Source organism: Aedes albopictus, chromosome 2, assembly GCF_035046485.1.
Source record: "Aedes albopictus strain Foshan chromosome 2, AalbF5, whole genome shotgun sequence".
NCBI lineage: Eukaryota > Metazoa > Arthropoda > Insecta > Diptera > Culicidae > Aedes > Aedes albopictus.
The window spans coordinates 50,529,405-50,548,690 of record NC_085137.1 but is presented as its reverse complement, the minus strand read 5'-3'; the positions used below and the strand labels follow the sequence as shown (position 1 = coordinate 50,548,690).

The 19,286-nt window shown below is 46.1% G+C and overlaps 1 protein-coding gene across 1 annotated transcript; it reads right to left on the bottom strand.

Moving 5' to 3' along the window:
* Positions 1-275: 275 nt before the first annotated feature.
* On the bottom strand, positions 276-1,921 carry LOC109429099 (uncharacterized). Its single transcript, XM_029858184.2, has 2 exons — positions 1,584-1,921; positions 276-1,469 (listed from the first exon to the last, which is right to left on the bottom strand). Exons 1-2 carry the CDS (start codon positions 1,655-1,657, stop codon positions 1,169-1,171), a joined length of 375 nt encoding a protein of 124 aa, XP_029714044.2. The 5' UTR covers positions 1,658-1,921; the 3' UTR covers positions 276-1,168.
* Between the last annotated feature and the right edge of the window lie 17,365 nt (positions 1,922-19,286).

The window sequence follows — 19,286 nt, the reverse complement described above, 5'->3', positions numbered from 1 at the left end:
AATATTTAAATAATTCCTGAAAATCCGTAAGGATTCTCAGAAATTCCCAGTCATCTTGGATGCATCCTACGAATTTAAGAAAATATTCTCATTCATTTATGTGAGTCAAAAGCATGTCGGAAAATATTTGATTAATTCCAGAAAATCTCTAAGGATTCTCAGAAATTCCCAGTCATCTGGGATGTATCCTACGTATCTAAAAAAATATTCTCAATCATTTATGTGAGTCAAAAGCATCCCGGAAAATATTTAAATAATTCCTGAAAATCGAAAATCCCAAAGGATTCTCAGAAATTCCCAGTCATTCGGGATGTATCCTACGAATTCAAGAAAATATTCTCTATCATTTATGTGAGTCGAAAGCATGTCGGAAAATATTTAATTAATTTCTTAAAATCCCTAAGGATTCTCAGAAGTTCCCAGTCATCTGGGATGTATCCTACGAATTTAAGAAAATATTCTCAATCATTGATGTGAGTCAAAAGCATCCCGGAAAATATTTAAATAATTCCTGAAAATCCGTAAGGATTCTCAGAAATTCCCAGTCATCTGGGATGTACTCTACGAATTTGAGAAAATAATCTCAATCATTTATGTGAGTCTAGAAAATATGTTCAATCATTTTTGGAAATCAGTAGCTTCACGAAATATATTCAAATGATTCCTGAAAATCCCCAGAGATTTCCAGAAAATCCCAATTATCTGGGAAGTATTTTAATTTTAAAAAGTATTAAAAAATATGTCGATACTTTTTACATCTGGTATCGCAGTTCAATAACGTTAAGCATCTTTCAGACATTGAATTAAAAATATAGTTTGAATAAGAGCGAATGAGATACACACATGGTACAGAATCTGTAAACCTACGACTCCTGCGAGTAGCCCTTAGCGGGCGCTTTTGGTTTTAGTACTTTCCTTTACCTGCGTTTCCATTCGTCGAAGGGAATCCCTTGGGACCCATAGCCATCCGTCCCAGATGTAGCTTTCCGTTCGAGTTGCGCCGCATCAAAGGAGAGGTATCATGAGTCCAATCGATTTCATCCGGGGCCCTCATGTGCTGCATCGGAGGCATTGGACGGGGCATTATCGACATCGTACCCATTGGCGGATCTCCGCCAATTTTGAGGCGGAGGCGGCATCATCGGGCCACCTCGCATGCACATTGGGGTCACACCGTCACACAGGCATGCAGAGGCGCTGGCGGAAGTGGACCATTCCGGCGGCCACGACCCATGGGAAACCTCTCATTCCCGGAGGCATGCGACGCATACATGCTCCATTTGTCATAATCCCACGCTTCTGATTGGGATTTTGCTTTCCTAGTGGGACCCTTCGCGGTATCATTCGCGGCGGCTGCAGTCGTTTTGGTAGTCGGGACCATCGCTACTCGCTTGTGATCGAACTCGAAGAAATCTGTCGTAGTCGTTGAAATTCTGCTGGTTGGCATTGAGGCATTCCGTATCACCTGGCTAGAACAAGAAAAATAAATTATCATCGTTTTTTTTAATAAAACAATACACAACATGATTTACCGTCCACCACCACCCAATTCCCGCACTCACCCAGCACCACCCATAACCTACCCGGAGCAACCACGGCTTTCAAGTTCCACTTTGGTTCCCGGAAGATGCGGATCGTTCCAAAATTTGGTGTCCATCCTCTGGATGCGCTGCAGGCAGCAAAGATTCTCGTGGTCCAGGAGAGTTTCTTCTTGGGCGTACGACGGTTACTTTTGAGTCTTGGTGGCAATAACGTGAAGATACGACGCATCGGGCAACTGTTCAGGGTGAACGGTCCAGTGACCAGCAGCAGTCCACATCCGACAGGAACTTTCGATTTATAATTATAATAGTTTTATTCGCACTTTGGAGCCGCGGTGGCACTATAATTGCACAACGAACTCAGGTTTGGATCCAAAGTTCCTCGATGGCGAGATGGACCGTTATCGGTCTTAGCCGTGTCTGACAACAGACCCCACAAAGAAAAAAAAAAAAAAAGTTCCTCGAGGAATCCAATTATTTTTTTTCTTTTTTCAGTCGGCGGGACGACCACAACGGAACGAAAAAAATAAACACTAAAATCGAACTGTCAACCCGAGTTCGAATAGTGTGTGAGGGAGGGAGTTTAAGGGCAACTTCACTGGTGGTCCAAATCCTTGTTTTGTTCCAAATTTTTGGACCAAATAAAAAATCTCGGCATGCACCGGTGGTGTAAATCTTGTTCTAAAAACTTTTTATACCAGTTTCCCGATCCAAATTTTTGGAACTAGCATAATTTTTGTTTCATTTTTGTCTTGATTTGGACCAAGATTTTGCTTGTTCCAAATCAATTTTGACGCATGAACTGTCATGCGCGTTTGTTTTTCCAAGTGGTCTGACCGGTCTGACACGTTCGCTGAAGCAGCATTTGAGGAAAGTCGCGAGAATTTCGGAAAGAAACATCCGGACGGAGTGCAGTACCAGGATTGCAGCCAACAGTGTGTAACCGATTCTCAGCGACGGAGCAGCTGCTGGAATATTGGTAGCGTTGGTAGCAGATTCACGAACGTGCGCAGTGTTTTGGTTTCTCGTTTCTGCCGATACATGTTTAGCCGGTGCTGCTGAAATGTGGAAAACGATAGCTCGCTGAAGCTGGATCCGATGGAGGTGGATTTTGTCGGGGTTAAGGACTTCCGCCGCCGGATCGAAGGAACGGGATAAGGAATCAGATGTTTGTGGCGTAACAAAGCTTTTTTGACGCCTTCATTTTTCTCCTAAAACTTGGAATGCTGCCAGTATTAGGGTAAATAACTGGGTTTCTTGTCCAGTATTCCCATCCATAGTGTTTTTTAGATACAATGATACATACAGGAAAAACTAGGAGTGTGTAATGTCTGAGACATAACCGCAATGTTGACGTAGGACTAATTTTTAACGCATAATAAAGAATTTGGGGCTCACAGATGAAGTAAACGTGTATCTATTCAGCAAAAATAACGGCCAGAGTAAAATCACTATATGCTAAAGACTCGAAATCTGGCGATTGTTGCTGGTAATGATGATTCCCGTATCATGACGATGATGCTGCCGAGCAATGCCTTTAAAGTTGAAGGATTCGTCATTGAAATAATCGTCATCATTGAAAATTCGAAAGCAGTTTTCTCGTACAAAGCTGAAATTTCCGCAGTGAAAATGTATTCACTGTATTGCGGCTGAAGATTGGAGTACAGTGAACTTATTTTCACTGCAGAAATTTCAGTTTAGAATGAGAAAACTGCTTTCGAACTTTCAATGATGACGATTATGTCAATGACGAATCCTTCAACCTTAAAGCGCATTTGACAGGTATCCTACTCCAGGGTGGCCAGTGAACCGGGAAAACCGGGAGAACCGGGGAATTCAGATTGCCACCGGGAAAATTTTGCATTTCCAGGAATAATTCCATACTGCTCTATTATTTCTGATTATTAAACACTTTTTATCATCCATGAAAATAATCTGTAATGCCAAGCTTGTTGCTGGTTTAACAGAAGTTGCAATATTTCGATATATTTTATTGAAAATACGACTTGCGTTATATTTAGATGTTGAGAATTTTAAAATCATAATATCGGTTGCTGAAGTCGATCTGTTAAGTCATTTTAAAAGTTATAACTGTTTTTATTCTTAGTTTTCAGCAAATCAAGAAGAAACAATAATTTATAATTCCTGCGTAATAATGTAAAAAGTTTCAGTAAACTTTAGTACAGGGCAATCTTCCTTTGAATTAGTCTTGTATCGATGCCCCAAAATACAATAATGCTACAAAAACTAACAAGGGCACTCACATGTTTCTTTTCACTTAGCCACATCAAATTGAAATTGTGGGAAATGTATTTTAACAAAAGCAACAAGAAATTGATGAAAGACAGACTAAATGGAGTAAATAGGACGTTGTCGTTGGCTAAATTTTAACAACAGTTATATACAACTAAACTGAAACCTAGAATCAGTATTTTTACTTGGCCAAACGTAATTCTAAGCAGTTTTTTTTTGGCATGTGTTACTAAAACAAATAATGTTATTATAAGGAACATGAGAGACGAACACAAAACAATAAAGGCTATAGGCTTTCTGAAAAAAAAATGTAAAATTGTTAAAAGGAATTAACGATTGCTCAAAGGAATTCAGCAATAAGGCCAGTTTCGTGTCCAAAAGGAATCGCTCAAGAAAGTTTTAAACCAATTCCTGGAATAAAAATTCAACAGTGACAGCCATTTGAATTGTCATTCCTTCGCAACTGCGTACTGCGAAGAAAAACGGTTTCTTGGGCGATTCATGCAAGAATTTCTGTAATATAATTGCTTTCCATCAAAAGTTTGAATATTTTTCAAAGAAGCCTGTGTGCCAAAAATTTCTGAATCTGAACATGTTGTTTAAATTAAGTTGATATGAAACATCTTCAAAATTTTAACACAAGTATAAGGCATACTGTATCAATTCTAGTGGAAATGATATTTTGACGTTCAAACTAAAAATGAGAAGAAATGTGAAAGTACTTTACAGTTGCAAAAATGTACATGTATAGTTTTTACAGAAACCTATGTTCTGAATTTTACCCAAAAGAATCTCTTGAAGTTCACCCAGGAGTTTAATTGAAAATTCAAACATATGTTAGTTCTGAAATTTATCCTGGAACAGCTCCTGAACCGATAGGGATTATTTTATTCAACACAAGTAAACAAACAAGTAAAACCGGGAAAAAATGGAAAATTTCGGGAAAAAACCGGGAGAAAACCGGGAAATCAAAACCTGAAATTCACTGGCCACCCTGCTACTCGATTGGAATGACATTGACAGTAAATTTGGAATTTCAAATACCAAATATACAGCGGTGTATATTTAGTATAAAAATTAAACTTTATCGATAAACTAAACTATAAAAATTAGAATTAGTTGAATTTTTAGAAATAATTGAATAATGCTCCAAATAACTCTTTCGGAAGCTTTGGGGCCCTTAAAAGAACCATTTTGGTATAATTCATTGCCACCCATGCCGCCACCACCGATTGATCCGAAAAGAATCGAGGCTTCATTGGACAGAGGGCGGTGCCACCCGCTTGCTCATCCGTTGAAGCGGATCTTTTTTGGGATCTTGCTGCTGCTGCCACCGACAATCCATGAAAGAATCGGGGCCCCGGCAAACAAAAAGTGACGCCAATCGAATTTTCGTTTGCCGAGGCGGATTTTTCTTTGGATGTTACTTCCGCTACTGCCTCCACTGCCGATGGATCCGAAAAGAATCGAGGCTTCATTGGACAGAGGGCGGTGCCACCCGCTTGCTCATCCGTTGAAGCGGATCTTTTTTGGGATCTCGCTGCTGCTGCCGCCGGCAATCCATGAAAGAATCGGGGCCCCGGCAAACGAAAAGTGACGCCAATCAAATTTTCGTTTGCCGAGGCGGATTTTTCTTTGGATGCTGCTTCCGCTGCTGCCTCCACTGCCGATGGATCCGAAAAGAATCGAGGCTTCATTGGACAGAGGGCGGTGCCACCCGCTTGCTCATCCGTTGAAGCGGATCTTTTTTGGGATCTTGCTGCTGCTCGGTGCTGTCCGTCCGCTGCTGTGTGTGCCGATGAAATGATCGAAATGAGTGTGTGCACCACTTATATAAGTTTCGTCGTGTCGCCTCACAGAACTATGCTTGATTGTGATTGGTTGGGTAAGACTGATCTCGAGCTTTTACTAATTTTCAGCTCCAGCCTCAGTCAAGGCACATCATTCAATTGAGCCCCAGCTAGGAAGCATAAATTTGTGGTGTTGTAGGTTTAAAGCTTTTACCATAGTTGATGACGTCAAACCCGACATCAACCTATCATTCACCTATTTTGATTTTAGCCACCAAACCTAACATAGACCCAATAGTTGATCGATGTTGGTCCAACAGTGGCCCAACATTCGATAAAAATTGACCCGACTTTAACCCGACATTCGACATTTTTTCAGTCTGGCGGAATCCAGAAAGAAATCAGAGGGAACAGCTTTTATACCCCTAGATTAGCAGATGCAGCTCCTCCCATTCGGCTGGCTTTCCAGAATATTTCATTTGCATGGCCCGCCCCGCCTGCTTCAGACGCTTCAAACGATTAATCAACCCAGAAATGGAAAAAAATTTCATTAAGCGTTAAAGTAAACAAAATATTGGATGATTTAGATCATTTTAATTCGAAAATTGTTAGAGTTAAACAATGTTTTACGGAAAATAGTTCTGATAGGGTAATGCGTTGCTGAATTCTGTGTGGAACCATTAGTGGCCGGAATTCAATCATTCATTTTTCGGGTGAACCACACTTTTCTCGATTGATGGAGTAAAATTATCTGATTTACAACTCTTGAAGAATCATTTTTTGGTGATCCTGATAAGGACCGTTTGATAAAGTAACGATTTCAGGAAGAAAATGGCATGAAACCGCCTTGCCACGCAATGCGTGTTGGTTTTCTCCGTGCTAATCCTGCAGGATGCCACCGAAAATTGGTAGGCCGCTTTCTGCCGTGGATAAGATTCATGACGCTATCAGCACGATAGCCGAGAGTCGCCGATGGGTAGTGCTCAGGTGTGGAGGTGACATCCACCCTGCTTGACTGATCCAACGAAAATGACGAAAGAAATCAGAGGGAGCAGCTTTTATGCCCTAGATTAGCAGATGAAGCTCCTCCCATTCGGCTGGCTTTTCAGTATATTTTATTTGCATGACCCGCCCCGCATGCACCAGACGCTTGAAACGGTTAATCAACCGAGAAATGAGAAAATTTCCATTTAACGAATAAAGTAATCAAAATATTGTAAGGTTAATATCATTTTAACTCGAACAACGTTATAATTTATCCATGTGTCACGAAAAATGGTTCGGATAGGGTTGATAAATTCCGGATGGAACCATTAGTGGCCGGCATCATCATTCTTGCGGGGCCACCAAGCATTCAATCTTTCACTTTTCGGTTGCACCACACTTTTACCGATCCATGATGGAATGAAATAATTATCTGATTCACAACTCTTGATGAATAATTTTCTATGGTCCTGAAAAGAACCGATTGAATATTGAAAGATTTTAGACAAAAAATGACATGAATTTATCATGCCACGCAATGCGTGTTGGATTCCTCCGTGCTGAATGCTGAACGCCGTCGAAAATTGGCCCGCCGCTTGTTGCCCTGGATGTTCCTGATGCTATCATCAATGCGCCACCGCCAATCAATCGGCGAAAGGACCGAGCCCCGAGGACAGCGACGCAACTCGCAAATTCGTATGTCGCTGATCTTTCTGTGGATTTTGCTGCCTCTGCCACCACCGCCGAGCAATCGATGAAACGTATTCGCCCCCAAAACGACGATTCGACCGCTTGGGAGTGTTGTCGTCGTCGTGATGGTGCTTCCCGAAAGCAATGTCAAATTCGTTCGGGGTTTCAAAACATTGGAAAGAAATTCATTATTTTTACAGTCAGATTGAGATTTACGAGTAAATGAGTGTGATCCGAAGGTATAACTGTTTATTCTGAGCATAACAGTATTTTTTACGGCAGTGAAAACTAATTAGAAGTACGATATTTCTGGGTCTGAAAATCGTTCAGGCGAAGTGGATAGCAAATCTAACCTAGAATATCCTACAATTCTAACCTCAACTCCTCACTTGCACAAGCCGGATCTAATTTTTCACGGAAATGGTGAAACAAAATGCAAAACTAATGTACGTGCGACCGAGGGAATTGAAAGTTCTACCATTCCCACTTAATAAAATTGTCGGATGTGGGTTGTAAGTAGGAAAAATAAAATAATTCCCCCAACAGATTATGTTGATAGGTATGTAAAAAAAGGTAAACATCATCAGTTCGGTAGTTGCGTTACCGAAACAAAGATGGGTAACAGTATGTTTTGTTTTGCCCTTGAAAGCCAATTCTTTCCTTCGTCTGCCGCGTTAGACGGTTAGAAGGCGAATGTGCAACAGCACCCTTGCCGACAACCACCGACGCCGAGCCAAAACGGCCGTCAAAGAATAATGAGCGAAAACGCAAACGAAGAAAGTGGGCAGCTCTCGTTCGATGCGTTCACCTCGAGACGACAAAGGCAAATGAGGGAAGATGCGAAGAAGCAGTAGCTTTTATATTCGACGGGAGCATCCAAAATGTGCTCCAAAATGTGCTCGATCGTGATTGGCTGGAATAAACATGGGTTCACTTTTCCCAATTTTTCAATAGTTTGTTATTGAAAAACAGCAAATATTATTATTGGACATAATTGGTGTAAAGATTTGCAATCGATTGGTGCCAAAATTTGGAAAATTCAACAAGAAATGGCTGAGCTATTAACGCTCAAAATCTCCACTTTAAACGTAACGCGGCTGATTTCTGAAAATTTAGAATGACACCCGGTATAGAAAAGAGAGACGTAGTCCTACGTCAAAACTATGTTGAGGAATCCTGCAGAAAGGCCATCTGGGGATTCCTAAAGCAGTTCCTTCTGCGAAATCCTCCAGGAGATCTCTCTAAAGATTCCTAGAGGAGCTCCATCTGAGGATTCCTACAGAGAAGTTCCCTCAGGATATCCCTCTAAAAGTTCCCTTCACGGATTCCTCTAGCTAGGAGTTTCCCCAGGGATTCCTCCGGGAATACCTCCAGGAGTTTCGTCAGGGATTCCCAGTGTTTGGACGAAAAAGTGATCAGTGAACCACTCGGCAGTTTTTCTTCCCTTCTGTTGGTTCTGTTTCAATTACTAAGCGGTGTATGTTCTCTCGTCGAGTCGCATGGTTCACGAAGGAACACAAAGAGGATACTCCGATATAAACAAGCTGCGGCGATGAGCGGGCATCGCTAAGTGTAACACTTACCGATGATCGCTCATCGTTGGCTTAAAGCAACTGTGAATAATCGTTATTTTCATCAGTATTTAATGCGTTTTCGCTTTAAAAACGTGAAATACTATTTTATTTAACTGTATTCATGACGTTGCAGGTTGTGTAGTCACAATAAAAAAAGAATTATGGCAATCAAATATTCTTACCGAATGCATCGCTTTCATTAGCGTCATCGAGCATCTTCTCTCTTGATTGCGCTCTCGTATCGAACCGGGCAAGAGAATGAACAGCATTTCGGGGAGCGTTCCCGAGCATGTTGGTTCATGAAATGTTACATTCGCGAATGTATCACTTGCTGAGCATGGACCATTCAGTGGTTCGCGATAAAAATCCACACACTGGGGATTCCTCTCGAAGTTCCTTCAGGGGATACCTCCAGGAGTTCCTTCAGAGGATTCATCTAGGAGTTCCCTCCAGAAGTTTCCATAGGGTATTCCTCCAGGAATTCCCACAAGGGATCACTGAAGGAGATCCTTCTGGGGATTCCTCCAGGAGTTCCCTCAGGGAATTTTACTGGAAGCTCCCACACTGGATTCCTCCAGGAGTTCCCTAAGCGGATTCCTCTAGGAGTCCCCTCGAGAGATTCCTCCAGAAGTTCCAACAAAGGATTCCTCCAGAAGTACCTTCTGGAGATTCCAGAAGGAGTTCCCTCAGAGCATTCCTCCGGGAGTTCTCTCAGGGGATTCCCCCAAGAGTTCCCTCAGGGAATTCCTCCAGGAGTATCCACAAGGAGATTCCTCCAGGAGTTCCCTCAGGGGATTCCGTCGGAAGTTCCCACAGTGGATTCCTTCCGGAGTTCCATAAGGGGATTACTCTAGGAGTTTCCTAAGGGGATTCCTCTAGGAGTCCTCTCGAGGGATTTCACCTGAAGTTCCCACAAGGAATTCCTCCAGGAGTTTCTTAAGGGGATTCCTCTAGGAGTCCTCTCGAGGGATTTCACCTGAAGTTCCCACAAGGAATTCCTCCAGGAGTTTCTTAAGGGGATTCCTCTAGGAGTCCTCTCGAGGGATTTCACCTGAAGTTCCCACAAGGAATTCCTCCAGGGGTTCCCACAGGGAATTTCTCCAGGAGTTTCTTAAGGGGATTCCTCTAGGAGTTCCCTCGAGGGATTCCTCTAGCAGTTCCCACAGAAGAATCCTCCAGGAGTTCCCACAAGGGATTCCTCCGGGGATTGCTCCAAAAATTCCCTCCGAGGATTGCTCAAGAAATTCCCACCGAGGATTCCTCTAGCAATTCACATCAAAGATTGCTTCAGGAATTCCCACCGATGTTTGCTGCAGGAATTCCAACCGAGGATTGCTCAAGAAATTCCAACTCCAGAAAGCCCCACCGAGGATTGCTCAAGCCATTCCCACCGAGAGTTGCTCCAGGAAGTCCCGCCGAAGATTGCTCTGAGCATTCCCACGGAGGATTGCTCTAGGAATTTCAACCGAGGATTGCTCAAGCAATTCCCACCGAGAAATGCTCCAGGAATTCCCACCGATATTTGCTCCAGAAACTCACACCGATTGCTCCAGGAAGGCTCACCGAGGATTGCTCCAGGAATTCCTACCAAGGATTGCTCAAGCAGTTCCCACCGAGGTTTACTTCAGGAATTCCTACCAAGGATTGCTTCAGGAAGACTCACCGATGATTGCTCCAGGAAATCCTACCGAAGATTGCTGCAGGAGTTCCCACCGATATTTGCTCCAGAAGCTCTCACCGAGGATTGCTCCAGGAATTTCCACCGAGGATTGCTCCAGGAATTCCCATCGAAGATTGCTCCAAGAATGCCTACCAAGGATTTCTCCAGGAAGGCTCACCGAGAATTGCTCAAGCAGTTCCCACCGAGGCTTGCTTCAGGAATTCCTACCAAGGATTGCTGCAGGAATTCCCACCGATATTTGCTCCAGAAGCTCCCACCTAGGATTGCTCCAGGAATTTCCACTGAGGATTGGTCCAGGAATTCCTACCGAAGATTGCTGCAGGAAATCTCGCCGAGGATTTTTCCTGGAATTCCAACCGAGGATTTCTCCAGGAATTCCTACCGAGGATTGCTCCTGGAATTCCCACCAATATTTGCTGCAGAAACTCCCACCAAGGATTGCTCCAAGAATTCTCACCGAAGATTGCTTCAGGAATTTTCTCCGAGGATTGGCCCAGGAATTCTAACCGAGGATTAGGTACTCCAGAAATTCCTACCGAGGATTGCTCCAGGAAAGCCCACCGAGGATTGCTTCAGGAATTTCCACAGAGGACTGGTCCAGGAATTCCTACCGAGGATTGCTGCAGGAAATCCCGCCGAAGATTTTTCCAGCAATTCCAACCGAGGATTGCTCCAGGAAGGCCCACCGAGGGTTGCCCCAGGAATTCCTACAAGAATTTCTCCAGGAATTCCTACCAAGGATTGCTGCAGGAAATCCAGCCGAGGATTTCTCCTGGAATTCCAACCGCGGATTACTCCATAAATTCCTACCGACGATTGCTCCAGAAGGTCCAGCCGAAGATTGATCCAAGCATTCCCACCGAAGATTGCTCCAGGAATTCTTACCGAGGATTACTCAACCAGTTTCCACCGAGGCTTGCTTCAGGAATTCCTACCAAGGATTTCTCCAGGAAAGCTCACCGAGGATTGCTCCAGGAATTTCCACTGAGGATTGGTCCGGGAATTTCTACCAAAGATTGCTGCAGGAAATCTCGCCGAGGATTTTTTCTGGAATTCCAACCAAGGATTTCTCCAGGAATTCCTACCGAGGATTGCTGCAGGATTCCCACCGAGGATTGCTCCAGGAATTCCTACCGAGGATTGCTCCAGGAAGTCATGCCGAAGATTGATCCAAGCATTCTCACCGAGGATTGCTCCAGGAATACTAACCGAGGATTGCTCCAGAAATTCCCACCGAGGTATGCTCCAGGAATACTAACCGAGAATTGCTGCAGGAATTCTAACCGGAGATTGCTCCAGAAATTTCTACCGAGGATTGCTCCAGGAATTCTAACGGAGGATTTCTCCAGGAATTTCTACCGAGAATTGCTACAGCAATTCCAACCGAGGATTGCTCCAGGAATTCCCACCGAGGATTTCTCCAGGAATACTAACCGAGGATTGCTCCAGGAATTCTAACCGAGGATTGGTCCAGAAATTCCTACCGAGGATTGCTCCTGGAACTCCCACCAATATTTGCTCCTGAAACTCCCACCGAGGATTGCTCCAAGAAGGCTCACCGAGGATTGCTTCAGGTATTTCCTCCGAGGATTGGCCCAGGAATTCTAACCGAGGATTACTCCAGAAATTCCTCCCAATGATTTCTCCAGGAATTCCAACCGAGGATTGCTCCAGAAATTCCTACCGAGGATTGCTCCAGGAAGTCCAGCCGAAGATTGTTTTAAGCATTCTCACCGAGGATTGCTTCAAGAATTCCCAACGAGGTTTGCTCCAGGAAGTCCAGCCGGAGATTGAACCTAGCATTCTCACCGAGGATTGCTCCAGGAATTCTAACCGAGGAATGCTCCAGAAATTTCTACCGAGGATTGCTCCAGGAAGTCCAGCCGAAGATTGATCCAAGCATTCTCACCGAGGATTGCACCAGGAATTCCCACCGAGGTATGCTCCAAGAAAATTAACCGAGAATTGTTCCAGGAATTCTAACCGGAGATTGCTCCAGAAATTTCTACCGAGGATTGCTCCAGGAATTCTCACGGAGGATTTCTCCAGGAATTTCTACCGAGAATTGCTACAGCAATTCCAACCGAGGATTGCTTTAGGAATTCCCACCGAGGATTGCTCCAGGATTACTAACCGAGGATTGCTCCAGGAATTCTAACCGAGGATTGCTCCAGAAATTTCCACCGAGGATTTTTCAAGGAATTCTAACCGAGGATTTCTCCAGGAATTAATACCGAGTATTGCTCCAGGAATTCTAAACGAGGATTGCTCCAGAAATTCCTACTGAGGATTTCTCCAGGAATTCCTACCGAGAGCTGCTGCAGGATTCCAGCCGAAGATTACTTCAGGAATTCCAACCGTTGATTTCTCCAGAAATTCCCACCGAGGATTGCTCCTAGAAGTCCAGCCGAAGATTGACCCAAGCATTCTCACCGTGGATTGTTCCAGGAATCCTCACCGAGGATTTCTCCAGGAATACTAACCGAGGATTGCTCCAAAAATTCCTACCGGGGATTGCTGCAGGAATTCCCACCAAGGAATGCTCCAGGAATTCTTACCGAGGATTGCTGCAGGATTCCCGCCGAGGATTGCTCAAGGAATTCCTACCGAGGATTTCTACAGGAATTCTAACGTGGATTGCTCCAGAAATTCCTACCGAGGATTGCTCCAGGAATTGTAACCGAGGATTGCGCCAGAAATTCCAACCGAGGATTTCTCTAGGAATTCCTACCGAGGATTGCAGCAGGATTCCCGTCGAGGATTGCTCCAGGAATTTCTACCGAGGATTGCTCCAGGAATTCCCACCGAAGATTGGTCCAGGAATTCCCACCGAATATTGGTTCAGGAATTCTAACCGAGGATTACTGCAGGGAATCCCGCCGAGGATTTCTCCAGGAATTCCAACCGAGGATTGCTCCAGGAAGGCCCACCGAGGATTGCTCCAGGAATTCCTACTGAAGATTTCTCCAGGAATTCCTATCGAGGATTTCTCCAAGAATTCCTAACGAGGATTTCTCCAGGAATTCCTGCCGAGGATTGCTACAGGATTACCGCCGAGGATTGCTCCAGGAATTCCAACCGAGGATTGCTCCAGGAATTCTAACCGAGGATTTTTCCAGGAATTAATACCGAGGATTGCTCCAGGAATTCCTACCGAGGATTTCTCCAGGAATTCCTACCGAGGGCTGCAGCAGGAATTCCCTCCAAGGATTGCTCCAGGTAGTCCGGCCGAAGATTGATCCAGGCATTCTCACCGAAGATTGCTCCAGGAATCCTCATCGAGGATTTCTGCAGGAATACTAATCAAGGATTGCTCCAGGAATTCCTACCGAGGATTGCTGCAGGAATTCCCACCAAGGATTGCTCCAGGTAGTCCAGTCGAAGATTGATCCAAGCATTCTCACCGAGGATTGCTCCAGGAATTCTCACCGAGGATTGCTCTAGGAATTCCCACCGAGGATTGCTCCAGAAATTCTTACCGAATATTTTTCCAGGAATTCCTACCGAGGACTGCTGCAGGATTGCTCCAGGAATTCCCACCGAGGTTTGCTCCAGGAAATTACCAAAGATTGCTCCAGGAATTCCTACCTAGGATTGCTCCAGGAATTACTACCGAAGATTTCTCCAGCAGGATGCTGCAGGATTCCCGCCGAGGATTGCTCCAGGAATTCCAACCGAGGACTGCTCCAGGAATTCTCACCGAGGATTCCGCCGCGGATTGCTCCAAGAAGGCTCACCGAGGATTGCTGCAGGATTCCCGCCGAGGATTGCTCCAGGAATTCTAACCGAGGATTGCTCCAGGAATTCTCACCGAGGATTGCTTCAGGAATTCCTATCGAGGATTTCTCCAGAAATTCCTACCGAGGGCTGCTGCAGGATTCCAGCCGAAGATTGCTGCAGGAATTCCCACCAAGGATTGCTCCAGGTAGTCCAGCCGAAGATTGATCCAAGCATTCTCACCGTGGATTTGTGCCAGGATTTCCTCCGGGAATTCTTCCAGGGGTTCCTCCGGGAATTCTTCAAGGAGTTCCTCCGGGAATTCTTTCAGCAGTTCCTACGGGAATTCTTCCAGGAGTTCCTCTGGAAATCTTCCCGGAGGGAACTCCTGGCGGAACTCTCAGAGGGAACTCCCGGAGAGAACTCCTGGAGGAACTCCCGGAGGGAACTTCTGGTGGAACTCCCGGAGGGAACTTGTGGTGGAACTACTGAAGAAAACTCCTAGAGGAACTCCCGGAGGAAACTACTGCTGGAACTCGTGGAAGAACTCCCGGAAGAACTCCTGAAAGAATTCCCGGAGAAACTTCTGGAAGAATTCCCAGTGGAACTCCAGGAGAAACTCCTGGAAAAGTTCCCGATGGAAGTCCTGAAATAATTCCAGGTAATCCTGGAAGAATTTCCGTAGGTAATCCTGGAAGAGTTCTCGGAGGAACTCCTTGAAGAATTACCGAAGGAAAGCCTGTACGAATTACCAGAGGAATTCCTGGAAAAAAATCCGAAGGAACTCCTTCCGGGAGTTCCTTCCAGAAGTTTCTCCAGAAGTACCCTCCAAGAGTTCTTCCAGGAGTGCCCTCCGAGAATTCCTCCATGAGTGCCCTCCGGGAATTCCTTCAGGAGTGCCCTGCGGGAATTCCTCCAGGAGTGCCCTCCGGGAGTTCCTCCAGGAGTGCTCTCCGGGGGTTTCTCCAGGAGTGCCCTCCGGGAGTTCCTTATGGAGTGCCCTCCGAGAGTTTGCTTCAGGAGTTCCCTCCTGGAGTTCCATCAGTAGTTTCCTCCGGGAATTCCTCTAGGAGTTCCTTCCGGTAGTTCCACCAGAAGTTCCCTCCAGGAGTTCCTCCAAGAGTTCCGTCCGGGATTTCCTCAAGTATTTCCCTGTGGGAGTATTTCGTAGAATTTCCTGAGGAACTCCCGGAAAAAAATCCCGGAGGAGCTTTAAGTACTATTCCCGGAGGAACTCCTGGAAGAATTCCCGGAGCAAATCCTGCAGGAATTTCCGGAGTAAATCCTTGTAGAGTTCACGGAGCAAATCATTGGAAGAATCTTCGGAGCAACATTCTGGAATTATTCCCGGGGTGCCCTTCGGGAGTTCCTCCAGGAGTGCCCTCCGGGAGTTCCTCCAGGAGTGCCCTCCGGGAGTTCCTTATGGAGTGCCCTCCGAGAGTTTGCTTCAGGAGTTCCCTCCTGGAGTTCCATCAGTAGTTTCCTCCGGGAATTCCTCTAGGAGTTCCTTCCGGTAGTTCCACCAGAAGTTCCCTCCAGGAGTTCCTCCAAGAGTTCCGTCCGGGATTTCCTCAAGTATTTCCCTGTGGGAGTATTTCGTAGAATTTCCTGAGGAACTCCCGGAAAAAAATCCCGGAGGAGCTTTAAGTACTATTCCCGGAGGAACTCCTGGAAGAATTCCCGGAGCAAATCCTGCAGGAATTTCCGGAGTAAATCCTTGTAGAGTTCACGGAGCAAATCATTGGAAGAATCTTCGGAGCAACATTCTGGAATTATTCCCGGGGTGCCCTTCGGGAGTTCCTCCAGGAGTGCCCTCCGGGAGTTCCTCCAGGAGTGCCCTCCGGGAGTTCCTCCAGGAGTGCCCTCCGGGAGTTCCTCCAGGAGTGCCCTCCGGGAGTTCCTCCAGGAGTGCCCTCCGGGAGTTCCTCCAGGAGTGCCCTCCGGGAGTTCCTCCAGGAGTGCCCTCCGGGAGTTCGCTTCAGCGGTTCCCTCCGGGAGTTTCACCAGTAGTTTCCTCCGGGAGTTCCTCTAGAAGTTCCCTCCGGTAGTTCCTCTAGGAGTGCCCTCCGGTGTTTCCACCAGAAGTTCCCTCCGGCAGTTCCTCCACGGGAGCCGTCCTGGATTTTCTCTAGAAGATCCCTCCGGGAGTATTTCGTAGAATTTCCGGAGGAACTCCTTAAGGAAAAATTCCCGGAGGAGCTCCTGGAAGAATTCCCGGTGGAACTCCTGAAAAACTTCCGGAAAAAACTCACGGAAGAATTTTTGAAGGAACTCCTAATACAATTCCTGGAGGAACTTCTGGAAGAATTCCTGGGGGAACTCCTGGAAGAATTCCTGGTGGACCTACTGGAAAAAATCCCGAAGGGACTCCTGGAAGAGTTCCCGGAGGAAATCTTGGAAGCAACTTCTGGAGGAACTGCCGGAGGGAACTTTTGGATGAACTCCCAGAGGGAACTCCTGGAGGAACTCCCGGAGGGATCTCCTGGAGGAACTTCCGGAGAGAACTCCTGGAGGAACTCCCGGAGGGAGCTCCTGAAGGAACTCTCGGAGGGAACTCCTGAAGGAACTCCCGGAGGGAACTCCTGAAGGAACTCCCGGAGGGAACTCCTGAAGGAACTCCCGGAGGGAACTCCTGAAGGAACTCCCGGAGGGAACTCCTGAAGGAACTCCCGGAGGGAACTCCTGAAGGAACTCCCGGAGGGAACTCCTGAAGGAACTCCCGGAGGGAACTCCTGAAGGAACTCCCGGAGGGAACTCCTGAAGGAACTCCCGGAGGGAACTCCTGAAGGAACTCCCGGAGGGAACTCCTGTAGGAACTCCCGGAGGGACCTCCTGTAGGAACTCACGGAGGGAACTCAGAGAAACTCCCGGAGGGCACTTCCGAAGGCAACTCCTGGGGAAACTTCCGGAGGAACTCCTAGGGAAACTCCTGGTGGAACTTACGGAGGTAATTCCTGGTGCAGCTCCCGGAGGGAACTCTTAGAGTAACATCTGGAGGGAACTCCTGGAGAAACTCCTGGCGGAACTCCCGGAAGGAACCCCTGGAAGAACTCCCGCAGAGAAATCCAGGTGGAACTCCCGGGGGGAACTTCCGGAGGGAGCTCCTGAAAGAACTACAAGAGGGAACTTCTGGAAGATCTCCCGGAGGGAATTCCTGGAAGTACTTCTGGAGGAACTCCCGGAGGGCACTCCTTGAGAAACTTCCGGAAGAGCTACTGGAGGGAACTCCTGGAAGTATCTCTGGAAGAATCTGCAGCGGGAACTCCAGGAATCCTTGAAGATAATAGAATGGATCTGAATTCCACTATCTTCAAGGAACACCTGGAGGAATCCTTAGAGAGAAGTCATGGAAGAATCTCTAGATGGAACTCATGAAGAAATACCAACAAGGAAAGCAACCCTTGGAGGAATTCCCAGCAGGAACCGGAAATCTCCAGGAGGAACTCCTGGAAAGATCTTAAGAGGATACATTAGAACTTAAAAAAATCTTTAGGAATCTTCATGTGGAACTCCTGGAAAACCCGTAGTGGAAACACTACGGAACTCCTGAAGGGATCCCCAGAGGGAACTCCTGGAGGAATTCGCTACGGTAACTGCTTAAAAATCCCCAGCGATATTTCCTCCAGTAATCCCTAGCGGGAACTCCTGAAGAAATCTCCAGCGCGAACTCCTGGAGGAATCCCCAGAGGTAATAGTTTCATAATCCGGTTCACATAATTTCTCCCGTATTTAACAGCTTCTTGAGGGATTCATATGATCTGCCCAAATCACTGAATTTCCGCTGCAGTGGATTCATAAATCGTATGATATTTCTTGCCAGAGTTTTACTAAGAATCTCTGAACTCATCTGAACTTTTCACATCCACTAGAATTTCACGGCATTATTTGCATTCTGTTGGAAGTTAGGTAGCGTTGAGAAACAGGCATCGACGGAGCTAGCCTCGCTATGGCCTGCGTGGCCATGGTGGATTAGCTTCAACAGGTTATGGGCCCAGGAACGTGTTCCACAGCACGTATCGACCGGGAGAAGGATCGGCCGCATAAGCCGCGGAGTCGCAGCACGGGATCCTTGGGCGGATGAATTGGCTGCAACGGAGGACAGGATCCATGGGAATGTTGGCGATACGGGTCAACTGGATGACTGCTGGCTGGTCACCGGAAGGAGCTCCAGGATTGTTGAGTAGGATCGGATGCAGCTCGGTGGTCGCACCTGGACGAAGAGGTTGGCGACAGGAGGAGTGATCCGGAAGACAACATGAAGGTGGAGCTCGGAGATGGACCTGGTCGGAGCTCGGAAATGGTGTAAGGCTGGTGCAAGCTCGGGTGCAAGCGTCGGAGTTGGGCCACTTGTCAAGCGTTGGAGTGAGGAGGAGCTTCGATCCAGGAGGAGGTGATCGTGTTTCGAAGGTTGCGACGCTAAGGAGGAGTGTTGGAAGTTAGGTAGCGTTGAGCGCTCGGATAGCGTCGAACCTTCAGGTACGAGTTTGGAGTGTTGGAGCGAGGTAGATTTGTTGGCGTAGGTATGTTGTTATTGAAGAAGATTGAACAATTGTATATACCTGGAATGAATAAAGAGTGTAGCGGTTGCTGATTGAGGTATCAGTCGGCAGCCGTCTAGTTTGATGGAAGATGTCTAGCGTTTTATTTTCATTGTAATTTAGAAACAGGCATCGACGGAGCTAGCCTCGCTATGGCCTGCGTGGCCATGGTGGATTAGCTTCAACACATTCAAGTTAAATATTTCACAAAATCCTCAAAGCGGTTCCATAGCCAAAGTGGTAGATACGTGAAATCAGCACATCCTTTCCAGTATTCCCACAATCACAATCGAAAGCTTTCAAAATTCCGGCAGCTGATCTTTGATTCTTCAATCCCCATAACGGGTAGAACGGGAACATTTACAATATTCCGACAGGAACTCCATAAATCTGGTAGAACTTCGTTGCCGCTTCCAAAACTTGATCATTTATTATTGTTTACATTCGAAATTAACCCAAACACATTTAGAACAACCGGTGCACGCGCGCGCATTTTGTTCTATTTTATTTGGTCTATT

Coding starts and splice junctions, on each gene's coding strand:
- LOC109429099 (XM_029858184.2), bottom strand. CDS start 1,657: ATGGACACCAAATTTTGGAACGATCCGCATCTTCCGGGAACCAAAGTG. Junction 1,470..1,583: donor GAAAGCCGTGGTTGCTCCGG/GTAGGTTATGGG, acceptor TTCTTGTTCTAG/CCAGGTGATACGGAATGCCT.